This window comes from Atta cephalotes (assembly GCF_000143395.1).
Source record: "Atta cephalotes unplaced genomic scaffold scaffold00030, whole genome shotgun sequence".
In the NCBI taxonomy this organism is placed as follows: Eukaryota; Metazoa; Arthropoda; class Insecta; order Hymenoptera; family Formicidae; genus Atta; species Atta cephalotes.
The window spans coordinates 2462846-2477965 of NW_012130094.1; the positions used below are offsets into that span (position 1 = coordinate 2462846).

The following is a 15120-nucleotide window of genomic DNA, read 5'->3' on the forward strand; positions in this document are numbered from 1 at the left end:
GAGAGAGAGAGAGAGAGGAAAGATAGATACCGTTTTGCGATTTTATATGCACGGCAATGTGTCAGCGATCAATCATAATTACGGGATCGTTTGCCGATGCGTGTGCCGCGAAATATCATTGCGAGAGTTCATCGAGCGAGATATTACGAGCGCGTCGGTGGAACCTTCGCAAGAATGTAACCAGTCGGTATGACAAATCGTCTACATGCCATGCGCAAATCCAATTTTACGAAGCACGATCCCGGTGGATGGAAGTGCATCGGCAACGTCGAGGGACACCACGCAATACGCTCGGTCTCAGGCATGACGGCGGCTGAATTCCGCCGGGAGTGCAAGCTTTTGGCGACTTAGCCTGGTCGCCCTTGGTTGATGGTAAGGGGGATGTATACCGGAGAAGTCAGGAGGGTAGGCATGAGATACCCTCTCGAGGATGGGAAGCGTGTTTCAAGCTAGCGATGGGAACAAGACGAGACGGATACCAAACTCGATCACCAAAGGATACGACAAACAATGTTCGAGACGTTGCTCGATCTGCGCGCGAGTGTTTTATGAACCCCGGAATTTCGGCAATCTCGAAAATCACGCGGGGGATATTGACAGTGCGAGAAGTCGTCCGAAAGAGTCTTTTGATTCTATCATTCTTTCTGACAGCGTCGAAAATTCCGGCGACTTTTGAAAAGTTGGGAAATGTCCAACGTCAAGTAGGACTTTGACGATCTTCGATCGCCAAAGTTTGTTGACATTAGCTGCAGAATTCGGGAGAGTGCCCGTCGCTATTGAAAACTTCATAGTTAACGGCGCGGATGAAAAATCGCGAACGCACCGTCTGGAATCTTGAATCTGCGCTTGGCAGTCGATGGTATTCTTACACCATCACTGCCGGTGGTACAATCTCAACTTCTCGTCGTCCTTCGAGAATTTTATGAAAAAGAATCGTATGAAAAACGGAAGTAACGTTGAGCATCGATGAGGACGGCATGCAAAATGTGCAAAATGTGCGTTTCTACAAATAAACTATCGTTTTTTACGGTTCCATTTGACTTTGCGAATAACTGCCCCTTGACTGCTGTGACTTATGTATCGCTCAGCAATAATTCTTCTCCCGGATCGACCGCTCGCCCACGTCGTGCGAAGGTTAATGGTTAGCTGCTCTTATGCAATTTGAGTTAATAATTAAGAGTCTTCAAGAACAAAGACGTCAAAATATAAATCAAGCATGGCAACAATTGCCATCTTTGTAATGTGAGAAGATATAGTAAAACGATAAACATCATCCCAATTGTGTTTAAATCCGGAAATGCAGCAGGAGTCTAACAATGCCGAATAAGATAAAAGAAGATGGCTGCTACTACACAATTGTTACAAAGAAAACACGAATAAAAATACTATGAAGAAAAAAAACATGAAAAAAAATGGCAATGTTCCGTAAAAAAAGAAATAAATACGTCTATTTTCGCTCGCAAATCTCCCAATTGTAAAGGCATAGGACGGCGAGCTTTGTCGCGTCGTTTTGCGCTCGTTTTCGTATGCGACGAGGCAAGGTTGTATACAGTTAGGTAATAACTACAAATGCATGCCTTATCCTGGCGGTGAGTACTTAATGTAAATGATTTTGCCAAGTTTCACGGGACAAAGGGCGTAGTTTCCAAACTCACACGCCGACAACAGCCGCGTGGAAGTTTCTCTGAATTTTAATGAAAAATGGAACGGGTATCGCGCACGCTGGCCGTATTTGCGTTACGGATGCTGGTGACGACGGTAGTGTTGGAGGTCGCGATAGCTGGTGGCGGTATGGCGATGTGATGCTGGTAGGGAGAAGACGCGCAGAAAATAAACATGATTCTAGTTCGGTAAATTGTTTGGAATTATCGCGTATTATCAATTAGCCTCTGCGCATCGTGTACACATTATTCGTAATGTAATACCTCATGGAAAAAGGATGGATGATGTCTCTTTTACGGAATGCAGGGCCGAGTTTGCGTCGGGATCGCAACGCACGCCGCACGTGCCGCACTACGTATTCTCCCGAGATTTTATTTCGTACATTCGCGGGGATTCAGATCTCCGTACTATAGGAGGGTCTTTCACAAAAGTGCTAGCAGAATGGAATAAAATCTCGTGGAATATTCGGCGTATGCGGTATTCACGAATTTTCAGAAATAAATTTTACGAGGACTTATATTTGACTGCGAAACAATTAGCGCTATTACATTGCGTTCCACATAGTTTTCAACGAGGTTTTCAGTTTCTACAAAGCTTTTTACCTTTGCACCTTTGCACATTCATGTGTGTTTACAATAATAGTTGTTATGCTTTAAATAATAATTTTATATTGTTTCTTTACTTCCAGAGTAACACAACGATTCAAAAAATTAAATTTTTCGGAAAAAAAATTATTTTTCAATTTGACAGGAAATTATAGATTAATCAAATGATATCGGCAAAAAGAACGTTTTACTTAGAACGTTATTCTTAGAAACATTATCTTTCAAATATAATTTTTCTCACTTTTATTTCACAACTCTTAAAAAAATTCTTGAATTGTAATGATTTTGAGATCCTACAAAATAACAAATCCAAAATAATTCATCAAAAGTAACGAAATATCAAAATTTATATTTGTCTGACCAACTAACAAAATTAAATTTAAAATAAAATAATTTCTTCTTAAATTTTGATCACATAAATTGTCTTAAATTGTCTTTCTTTAGAAGAAACCCGTTTAGAAGAAACTCCGTTTTTATTTACAAAAACGACACAACTGAAAATGTTTTCAATTCTTGTAGAAGATATTATTGATCTCTTTGAAAACTTTAAAAATAATACAAGTGCTATTTGGTGGACGGACTGTGAAGTGGAATTAGTTTACAACATTAAGTGAAAATAGATCGAGAAATGTGCAACACAAATAAGTGAAGAAAGTTATATTCGGTCAAAGCAGTAGATCTTAATGTCTAATAATACTTTCTTGTGTAAATTTTTACAGTTCAAATAAACTGCTCATCAATTATTTGTCGCTCGCACGAAAGGGAAACTGAGGTACGAATCTCGGTATGATACTTTTCTCAATAAGTTATTTACAATGGTTTAAAGATACTTATCAGCATCAGTACTATTATTTGCCAATTTAATTTGCTTTTATTACACATTCCAGCTTCGTTCTAAGTTTGTATTTCAACATATATATATATATATATATATATATATATATATATATATATATAAAATCTGCGCGCAGTTTGTTTGAATTATATAAAAATGTATTAAGTACTAAGACTTCGTCTTAATTGAGTATAGTCCTTTTCACTCACATTTATGTTTAAGTTAGTTTACTTTTGGCGATTGATAGAATGATCTTTATCTAACTCATTCATGATAACTTGAAAATTACATTTTTCTACTTGTGTCGCTTTTGAAATAAGAGAATATTAGGAATATCTATGTCAGAGAATATAAAGGTAAAGAGTAAAAAATAAAATAGTAAAGAGTACACTCTACGTACACTTGGTTTAAGCTTGTATAAGCACAAAACATTTGATATAATGGTATAAAATGTTGTCAAATAACATATGAGAGGATTACACGCGTGCGTAACAACTGTATAACGTGTGCAATCATAACAAGGCTGTCGCTCGGAAATCGACCGGCGCGCAAGCATAAATCCAGTTTGCGTAAAAGGAACGTAAATCGTTTTAAAGCGCGCAATTTAACAGTCGGTTTATACGAGCGAGGTATGTTTCAAAGGCAGACGTACGACCATCCCGTTTGTTCTCGGTTAAATCGCGTTCGCAATCAGTCGCCGCAATCGTCGCGATCGACGACGAATTATGGTCGCGCCGGCCCTGCGACATGAAACCCGGAGGGTGGCGGCAATTACACCCTGCAGGGCCGCACTAGTTCGAGGATACATCTGCCCTTTCTTTCCCCTACATGGCCGATGAAATTATGTGTGTAATAAATGTGCACACGTTCGCAACTATCGTGACAAAACAATGAATTTCGATGAAAGAATTACGGACAATTGTCTCATATTTAACCCGGGAACAGTCATCTATAAGTTTCTTTGCATAAACTACTACTCAGAGTGATTTTACATCTCTTCAATTAAAAACACTATTATTATTTATACATTGTATATTATTGATTGTTTTACAATTTATTACATTTAGTATTTGAAATCATTATATTTTATGGAAAGTATGATTTTGCTGAAGTATTTACAATAATTTAGATTCTGTTCCTGAAATAATTTTATCGAATCGTCAAAAAAATTATGTAGGATGTTGAAGCACGATGAACAATGCTGTAAAAAGTTTTGACATTCTAGCTTAATTACCTTGATTGTTCAATAAAATAATTTTTCAAATCTGTATCCAACTAAATTTTTTAATATTTTAGTAAAAAAACTTTCTATATACAGGTTTACTTAATATTTTTTAAAACAGTAAGGAAAGAAATAAAAACAGTAGGTATGAATTCTCGATCAATAAAGATAGTTACTATGATTGAGCTTCGTTTTCTCGCTATTGAGGTGTAAAAATTATCCCAGGATTATTTAAATGGAGAAATGAATTTGCTGATTTGCTGAAGTATTTAAAAATTTAGTTAGATACAGATTTGAAAATAATTTTGTTGAATTATCAAAGTAATTATGTAGGAAGCTTGAACTTGAATTAAAACTTTTTACAGTATTATTTATTATTTTTGAGCGTACTAAATAATTATTTTAATGATACAATAAAAGTTATTATCTACTATATCTACTTAAATACTTTAGCAAAATCATTCCTTTTATATTGATATAATGTATTGATATAATGATCTCACATACTAATAAATTATAGATCAATCAATTATACATTACTAATAATACATATATATATATACATTACTAATAATAATTATTATTAAAAATTAAAATTAAAAATTTAAATTTTTAATTATAATTAAAAATAATAATTGTTCGATACAAGATTTATCAAAATCAGTTTCAAAAAGTTTGCATACGTTGGTTCGTATTTAAAAAAGTATTTTGTGGCATTTAAAAAATATTATAATTAAGGAATTTATTTGAAAATATTAATTTTTATGTGCAAATGTTTGAATTTTAAATGTCATATTCGAAATGTCATTTTTTTTGTCGATAACCGAATCGATAATACTTTCAACTAATTATTATTTTAAAAAATTGTATTGTTGCTACTATGTTATTTCTAATTGTTTTCAACGTAAAAAAATTCATGCGGAATAAAAAAGAAAAACTACGCTGCCGTATGAATTCCATCCTTGTGCAAATATCCGCATCAAATATTGTATCGAACGTGAGAAAACATGATAGCACGCCGATTCCAATCTAATGTTTCACGCCATTTATTGGATAACTGAGAATCGTTCATTTAACCGAGACACGATAGCAAGATTCGCTTCCATCATGTCCGTTTGAATATAATCGTTAAGTTGTACAATTAATCACTTCGCGAGAGAGAAATGCAAGAAAATACAGGAAATGGCGCGAAGAGAACTTTCGTTACTCTCATTCATCATCACAATTGATTATTACACTCGCTCCTTTGTTTTTAGAACGTTCTCTTCGCAACGGCTAATTGTCTTTATAATTCTCGTATACCCCTTTGAAGTCAGGACGATACACTATATTTGATATGACAAGTGTAGAGAAAATGAAAATGCTCAACCAAAAGAGATTCTAATTTACAATAATTATTTTAGTAATTTAAGTGTATATAAATTTAAACACAGACAATTTCAAATGGGTAAATAATGAAATAAAATCTACGTTGGCAATTTTTTGAAAACAATAATTATTACAATGTGTACAATGTGTACAAGAGAAAATCAAATTTGTACAAATTGATGCAGCCCGATGAGTGATGCGAAATTGTAAAATCACAGTAAAAATACAGAATTCTGGTATGAATTATTATTTTCAAATATCCTTGGGATTATCTCCGTTTTAAGAAAGATGTCGAAAATATGGCAAATGCTTGCGCAAATTTCGAACTGAAAGCATTGGTATCCAGGTACTTACCTTGTCACTGTAAATTACGCAGCAGGAGATTTGCAACACAGATTCGCAACGTAACGTCGACGCCGGGCCTACAGCAGCCTCCGGTCTTGGCCTGACCTCGTTTCTTGGAGCGTCCATCGTTCATCTCACTTCACTCACTCGCGACGCGAGAACATTTTGAGCAGTCCATTCACGTACATATCGGGATAGCGTACGAAATATTCTCGCACTTTGTTTCTACGGTTAAGGCTTCGATTACAGTGGATGTGTATTCTGATGAACTTTTGTTCTGACGAATATGTCAGAACAAACAAGCAAGAGCATTTTTTTCTATCAGAGTTACATTGTATGTGTACAGTTCATCAGATGTCGCACGAACAAGTTTGTCATTTAAACGAGTTTGTTTCTCTGTCCACATTCGTGCGACTGTTGAAATGGAAACTGAAAGACTATCAATGTTTAGTGTTTGAAAAAATTAGCCTGTGGGTATGAATGAAAAATACTTATCATAAGAGATCTTGTGAAAAGTAGAAGATTAGTAAAAAAAATATTTTCCATTTCTTTCTCCTGAAACAAACATTTTATTCATGTACTCAATACTCACAAGTAAAATTTTTAATAATATACTTTTCAAGAAGAGAGATGAATTATCTTAAAATTCGGAATTTTGATATTATAACAATACTATTTACAAGAATATTATTTCAGAATACATTTACAATAAGTACCTCTTTTTAATGAATACGAATTCGTCAGAACAAAAGGGTGCTTTTCCATTGTTTAACACATCTTGACACAAACGTATACAGGAATTATGTACAAATCGAGGTGCAAATTCAGACAACATGCATGTTAAATAAAAAACAACATAAAAACACAGGTCTCAGGTTTCAACATATTACAGTAACATTGCAAATATTGCAGTGTTACTACAAGTTTCTGTGCTGTACGAGCGTTTTTTAGAACATATATATTTGAAACATATCTAAAAGACATAATATAAACCCATTTTCTAGATATGCGTATTGTCTAGAAAGTACAGCGTTGTGCGCGATTCAATTAGAATAAAATATGTACTGATATGTAGCACCAGATAGTACATCAGATAAAATTAGGTTTATTTTTCATACCATGTCTATGTATTTTAGTATTTTACAATATTTTTTAAATCAATGATGGTGGAAACTTTTCATTTCTCTCGCGTTTTCATAAGTCGCGGTTATTAATAACACAAGCTCACAAAAAAAATATCCTGTCCTGAGGCGAAGACACAGCTATTCTTATGTATTTTGAGTCGCTGAATACGAATTTGACATCAAATTAGGACCATCCAGGGCAAATTTTCAATCTAGAGTGAAAAAATGACCCATTTTTCTCATTTTTGACTCATTTTTTCGCTCTAGATTGAAAATTTTCCACGATGATTCTATTTTTATGTCAGATTCGTATTTAGCGACTCAAAATACATAAGAATAGCTGGATCTCCATTCCAGCACAGGATACTTTTTTTTGTGCATCTGTGTAATCAAGGAATACCAAGTAGAGGAAACCAAAATGATGATTTTTTTTGTTACTTTGACTATTTATTCACTTTATTAAAATAAAATCATTTTGATTATTTTTTTACCTTTATGGGTTCCTTGAGAACTATTCAATTATCACTGAAAAACGTACTTACACAGTCAACAGTTAATTATAGTTGCTTTCAGATTGAAGATGGATATAATATGATAATATCGATAATTAAGTATTGGAACACAATTTGTGTACGAAAGTGTCTAGGAATATTACAAATGGAAAGCTCCCAAAGAGTTCGTTATTTAATTCACTGTAACTGTAGACTAATCTCGCACGCGGCTGGGCGATCTTGCGATTCCGAGAATCCGAGTTGTTTACGTTACGCGGTGGGCCAATTTTCTAACGGCCGTGTGTCGTCTGTTTATCTATTCGCCCCGAGAATGGATAATACAAACGAACGATCGTAAATGCCCCTCAATTGACACGTTACAATGCGGCGCGTCGCCCAACAGTCCATCCAATCGCACTCTCCCCGATTATATTAGGCACGCGACGGACGCGGAAATAACGGCGCACAGGGGGGAGAGGAAGGGGAGCAGCCATTACTTACGCGGAAGTTTTGACGCGAGCGCGTCGGGTAGTAATACTGTGCGTGGTATTAATCAACGGTTCCCTGCTCGGATGATTAGCACGCCAAGGCAATATCTCATTCGGCACTCCGATATGACTGATATTCGCACGCACGTCAGTTTGATTATCAAAACAAAAGGGTTCTTTACTCACGAAAGCGGAGTGAAGTCGATCCGACGCTTAACGTTCCGACGCGTCGCGATTACTCTCACAATCAGAAAATATCATTCTGTTGCTAAAAAGTGAATACTCGATTTACTTTCTATTTACCTTTAGATTCATCGAATCTGTTTGTGAATGCAGATAAATGGAACGAATGTATGACCGAGTTCGAAATTGATCTATCTGATGTTGGTCGCGAAATAAAAGTATCATGGCGGTCACATGCAGTCCGCTTTACATAAAATGCGGGTTGCGCTTGTTGCGTCAGCCAATCGCGAAGTGGCGCTTTTGAAATTGACGCATCGGATTGGTTGAACGCGTCTCGCGTTTTTGCGTCTTACATAGATCGGGCTTAACGCGCGATCGTTGCGCATTTGTTTCTCGCGAGTTTCGAACGGCGGACAAATTGTTCGGTACAGTGAAAAATGTTGTTAATTTACGCGTGATATGTCTACTTGTGCGTATCCGTTTCAATACGAATAGCGTTTGAAAACTGTCCAACTGTTAACTGCGCGATAGTTCTTGAAGATAAATATAGATCGGACGGCCTATCTCGAAATAAGAACGGACTGTAAATATCGCCGATAACTCATTAGTGATTGAAGACCGCCATGACAATCGATCTACATCGGATAACACGGAGTGAAACGCGATGAGTGAAATTCGATCATTTCGCACATTTCGAATTCACATTTTATCAAAATGCTCGTTATCGAATCAGCGAAATGCATGAAATTAGTAGCGTTATCAGCGTCGAGCGCGCACGGTAGATGAGATCGAGATTATAAGTAAGTCAAGTGTTACTTGTTCTCGGAAACGTGGTACGACTTCGCTCCCTAGTTTCTCGTACACGAGGAGAGAGCTGTGTGTAACCGCGTATACCTCCCCTCCTCCTTCCCCCTTCAGAATAGCTCGATCCGTGCGGCCCTGGGACCACGACACCGCCTATCGCGTGAGGCACAGTATACGCGCGCGTAGTCGTCGCCTTTGTGTATATATCGCGCCGTCTCACTCGCACTCGCGCTGTGCCGCTCCCTCCGTCTCGCTCTTGCTCCGACACACTCACACGTATGCACGCATACTCTTTCTCTCTCTCTTTCTCCCCACCAGTCGGCTGCCGTAACGCCGCGAGCCGTTGACTCGGCGTAGTACCATCGGTGTCGCGACGCGGCGCTCTCAGTCGTGCTCCTGCCGTGGCGCCATCACGTCGTTCGGTCGAATCTGTGTTCCGTGCGGCGCGGATTGGATCTACAGTTCGCTCTCCGCAGCTCACCGTGTTACTTCAAGGTGGACGGCGCCTTTCTGTCTCTTACGTGTATCGTGTACGGGTGTATGTACCAGAGCAGCGTGTTCCTTTCGATCGTGAGATCTGACTCGCGTACTCGCGTGAATCGGCGCATCTCACGCGAACGTGCCGGACAGCGGAGTGTAGAGAGTAGAAGAGAAACAGTGACGCCCCGCCGAAAGTGCTCCGAAATTTACTCCGCGAGTCTTTATCGTCCCGTGGGTAGACGACGTAGTGTAAACTTGTATATAGTGTATACGGCGCGCGCGGCCAACTCAAAGCGGACGAGCGCGCGACACATGAGGAGGAGGCGAACTCGCGGCGCGAGTTCGGACGAAGAGAAGCAGCCAGCGGCCACCAGTATAAATCTCCTACGGGGAATGCAGCTTCGGGATCGTCGCCTGCGGCCGCGGACGGCCGCCACGCTTCGAGAGACATGACGCGATGATCGTCGAGGCACCTGGTGCATCCGCCCTGATCGCCGCACCACCACGCCGCCGACGCCGTCGTCGCCGCCGCTCGCGTCCTCTCCTCTCTCTCTCTCTTTCTCTCTTCTCTCTCTCTCTCTCTCTCTCTTGTTCTCTCGCGCCCCGTGTGTGTATCGTGTACCGCCCGTAGCACCGGCCCCTGCAGAGTGTGACGGATAAGTTTCTCGTCGTGAAAACGCGCCAGCCAAAACGGGAATCATGGGTGATGTGCACGGGCTTCTTCTAGTTAGTGACCTCGGCCAGGAGGATATCGCTTGGGATGACGTCGGGACATCGGCAGCCGTCAACATTGCCACGCTCCGCGGGGTGAGTCTCTCTCTCTCTCTCTTTCTCTTTCTTTTTCTCGTAACTGTTTTTTTAAATAATTAATTATGATAATTCCATCTGGATGACCTTGTCGACGTCGCAATGTTATGAACGAACAAATGCGTTTCTGCCCCGCGCGAAGAATTCGAAGGACGCGCCCCTTCGCGCGAACGTTTCTTTTGTTTTTGTTTCACATAGACGTCAGACAGATGGTCTCGCGCGAAATGTTTACATTGCAATCCGACACTTTTTACGCAGAACTCTCGTTAACACGAGAATTACACGCTCTTTTCCTATTCATCCGAGAGCGAATATGGATCGTTATTTTATGTGATTACTCTCTTTTCTCTTTCGTAATATTTGATTTTATGATAAGAAATTTCTGTGGAGATACGTACACACGCATGTTGTATCTCTATTTTGAATAAAATCTTTTAAGGAACGTTGTTCCTTTATAACGTTCCTTTATAACGTTTGGTTTTATATTAGAAAGTTTCTTCTAGGAGAAATATATTGTACATGCGTATATCTTTATTTGGAATGAAAGAAATAATGTAACAAATTACTTTGTAGGAATAATGTATCAAATTACTGCTCGTCAATATGATTTCGAGAGGATTCGATGAAAAGAGATGGCAACGATAATATCATTAATGACAATGATATACAGTGGATTTATTTATTACTTACGCGGGATGCTCTATATTAATTCATTTGAGTTTCGAATATTATTGATCGCGTACAACAAATTCAATGTTTTCTGTAAACAATTAAATACGAAAAGCTAATGACAATTATCACAGTGATAACATTTGTAAATTGAATGTTTTCCTTTTTCTTCTTTGCGCAATGTTTTTATTCCAATTGGATATAGAACAACAACATTATTTAATTATTTTACCTGATTAATTATTATTATATATAGAAGTCGTTTGTGAACGTAACGAATATATAACGTTAGCTGTTCGAGAAAATGTAGGTATATGTAATTGGTGTTTTGTATTTGTACTTCAATGTTTGTTGATGATTAGAGATTTTCTTCAAGATGTTTATAGAGTAGTTTAAGATAACAAAAAATTCCATTTTGTGTCCCTTCTACGCACAGTGGAAGAAATTCCTGTTTTTTATTTTTTTTTTTACCATTGAATCTAAAGCGCTGCGCATTATAGAGAAAATTTCCTATTAGGAATAGGAATAAATATTAAATGTTAGAGGAATTAAAATGTTAGAAACAGAGATTGAATATGCATACACTGAGAAAAAATGTACTAAATTTTAATAAACATTTAATAAACACTAAAAATGATAATTAAATGACATTAATGATTCTTATAATGTATGTTTATATTTTGTTATACACACACACACACACACACACACACACACACACACACACACACACACATTTATTAATAATATATGTGTTTATAAATATATGTTTACATTTAATAAATATTCAGCTAGTACTATTAAAATAATTTATTGAAATTTATTGTATTTTCTCTAAGTATATCTCATCTAGATCCATTATATATCTCTGTATCATATTTAATCTCTACACACAAAAAAAATATCATTCTGTTGTTAAAAAAAGTAATTACTCAATTTCTTTTCTTTAACAAAGAATGTCTTTTGATATAATATAATATTAAAATATAATAAAAATAAAAATAAATTATTATATACAAAAGAGAAAGAGAATTAATTTTCTTTTGAAAAATATTATAAAATTGAAGAAAGTGACTTTATATAATAAATCTTTTATTTTTAACTTTATATTTAAATCTTTATATAATAAACAATCGAATTTAAAGATTTAGAATATATTTTGAATAAACAACAATATTCAAATTTCTGAGATCACAAATTTAAAAAATATAAACAAATATAAACAAATGACAAACGGGTAATTGAAAATTGGCACAGTGAATGGTGCGTAATTACCTTTAAAAAAATGTTATCTTACATAATAAAATTGAATAAATGAAATTGTACATGTTTCGGCTAGTATTCTAGCCTTCTTCGACAAATAGAGACACTAACAATGATCTACGTAGTTGTAGTTGAACATCTGTTAAAACTTTTTTAAAGCTAATTACTGTGCCACTGTTCACTGTGCCAATTCTCGTTTGTCATTTGTTTACATTTTTTGAAATTTGAATAAGTTTAATACGAACTTATGATACAATAGATTTGTAGATGTATGAACTTTTGAAATATTTGAAACATAAGTATTATCTACTTACGTATAGTATGTATTTTTCTACGTAATATTTATACATATTCTCTAATATTTATTCTCTAATATTATATATATATATATATATTTAATATTTATATCTGTTTTTAATATTTCTTCCGTTGTGCGCGAATTCTTATTATTTGATGGGAGAAAAGTTTTGTTTATTTGATTAATCGGAGAATTAACCCTTAAACTTGCAAATAAATGTCCTTGTACTGGAGCACTGTGCGAATAACGCAAGAATCTGATGATGATAATTACAATTATATTTCGAAGTAACGTTTTTTTTTTTAATGAATGCGAGACTGCAAGAGTTTCTTGTGTCAAGATGACTGCATCCGCACTTGACTTAAGAATCTTTGTTATCTGTAGTAAATGCAATTGATGAAGTGTCTGCATGAATAAGTAAAGCGATAAAGAGTTGCAATAAGTAAAAGTAATTATTATTATTATTATTATTATTATTAGACCACTTAATATTTCAAAATTTAATATTTATATTGTATTACATTTTCTTGTTATTGTAGTCGTAATTGATTCGATGGTCACGCAAATATTGTTAAAAATAAAATGTTAATTTTAACAAACAAAAATAATTAAAAGACTTTCAATCTTAAAATGCAATAAACGTAGCATTAAAAGCAAGCTAATGAGAATCAGCCCAGATATGTGAGTGCAAAATTTTTTGATCGAAAATAATTATTCAAACGATTGTATGATGTTTCCTTTATTATATTTGGACCTTTTCGACTCTTTTTAGAGTCCTCCTCAGCAATATTAAAAAAGACGAAAGTCACCCATCTATTGGGAGCAAGTTATTCACAGATTGACAAAACTGATGTTAATTTTGACATTTTTGCGTGTTTCAGAAAGTCTACTTTTTGATATTACTCTCTAAATCTGTGATATCACTGATATCAGTGCCAAGTGTGCCATTGGTAATCAGTAAATTAAATGTGAAATCCCTAACTTAGCTAATCTTTATTAGGTAATCTAAGCTCGTTTTAGTACTTAAATTCAATGAATATGATATTGGAAGATTAAAATTAACGTGCAAATCTGCATTTTAGTTATATATAATGCTCAAACATTCTTTTTTTAGTTGAACTTCACTAATGATCAGCAAGTATGCCATTGAATAATTAGTGACTATCCACTGAGTCAAAGATTTGACATTTTATTTTGAACAGTGTATACAAAATTAATCATTTGATAGTTACATGTGTCGAAACTAAACGAATTAATTACATTCAACAAATCGGACCTCATACTACATGAATCCAGATGTTCTAGATGAAACAGATTAGGAGTACGTGCGCGCTAATCTTAACACAGATATGTGTTGCTCCGTGCCATTAGTATTCTCGTGTTTAATTTCTATTTAAAGTTTCATGCTCAAAGTTTCGAGATTGTAGCAACTACGTCATGTAGTAATAATGCATACCGACGCAGAAGCATACGCACACAAACCCGCCGACATTCGCATCGCGCGCCTGTTAATGCGAATACGAAAGTCCCGAAGTTCCTTCTCGAGGAGTTTAAAACTATGCGTACTTACATTGTTGGACTTTAAAGCGGCGGGGTGTGAAAAAGCCGCGCAAAGATTAGACGATGAATAAACGGTCGTTAAATGCCCGATATGAAATTCACGAGGGGACGGAGGAGATCGGCACTTGGCTTGCCGCTGCTAATACCGCTTTACGGGATTTAAGCTCGAGGTATCAAGAAGACGCGCGATGGTGACGAAATTAATTGATAATGTGTGACATAAGGTGCATTAGTGGGACGCGCACCTTGAAAGCGTTCCGTGCAACATTACCGATATCGTAAACTAAAATCTTGCGAAGACGCTTCTATCTCTCTATCTCTCTGGTTTTTTTTTTTTGCATCACGCCTCCTATCGTATTCCGATGCATAATACATAAACTCCCGTTGACCGTGGAACATACTAATCCTCGTAATCCTCGCTCGATGCATGCTTTGCATCCGGACGAGTTTGCGATTTAATGCGTGTCGCATGATGCGCGGATTGCATTTTTTATGAATGCGCTATACTTGCTTCTTCTTCTCGAAATAGCGATTCTCGGATTAACGCATCGGAAGCACAGTGCATTCTGTTTATTCGATCAATCGCGCAACTGCCTCGTACATACCGTGCACCATAAAATCCTTTCTGCATCCTGCAACCTAATAATAAACGTTGTCTCTCTGTCTCTCTCTCTCTCTCTCTCTCTCTCTCTCTCTCTCTCTTTCACTTCATTCCATTCGCTGTGTATAGCTCGTTGCAAGCTTGGAAATGATATCACGAGCAGAGTCAAAGAAAAAAAATGATGGCAGCGATACGAAGAATGACGGAGAGGAGCTATTGTAGATTGTTGTTCTTTTCCTACCTTTTTTAACTCGATTCTCGTTTCGTTCTCTTTCCTTTCTCTCTTTCTTATGCTTACATTACTTATTATTTAAA

At 36.4% G+C, this 15120-nt stretch overlaps 1 protein-coding gene across 1 annotated transcript in view; it reads left to right on the forward strand.

The window, feature by feature from the left end:
* Nucleotides 1-10306: 10306 nt before the first annotated feature.
* LOC105620883 (insulin-like growth factor-binding protein complex acid labile subunit) overlaps nt 10307-15120 on the forward strand; it is a 251790-nt gene continuing 246976 nt past the window's right edge. The window contains exon 1 of the mRNA XM_012202360.1: nt 10307-10414. Within this exon, the coding sequence (XP_012057750.1) occupies nt 10307-10414 (108 nt within the window). The remainder of the gene's footprint in view (nt 10415-15120) is intronic.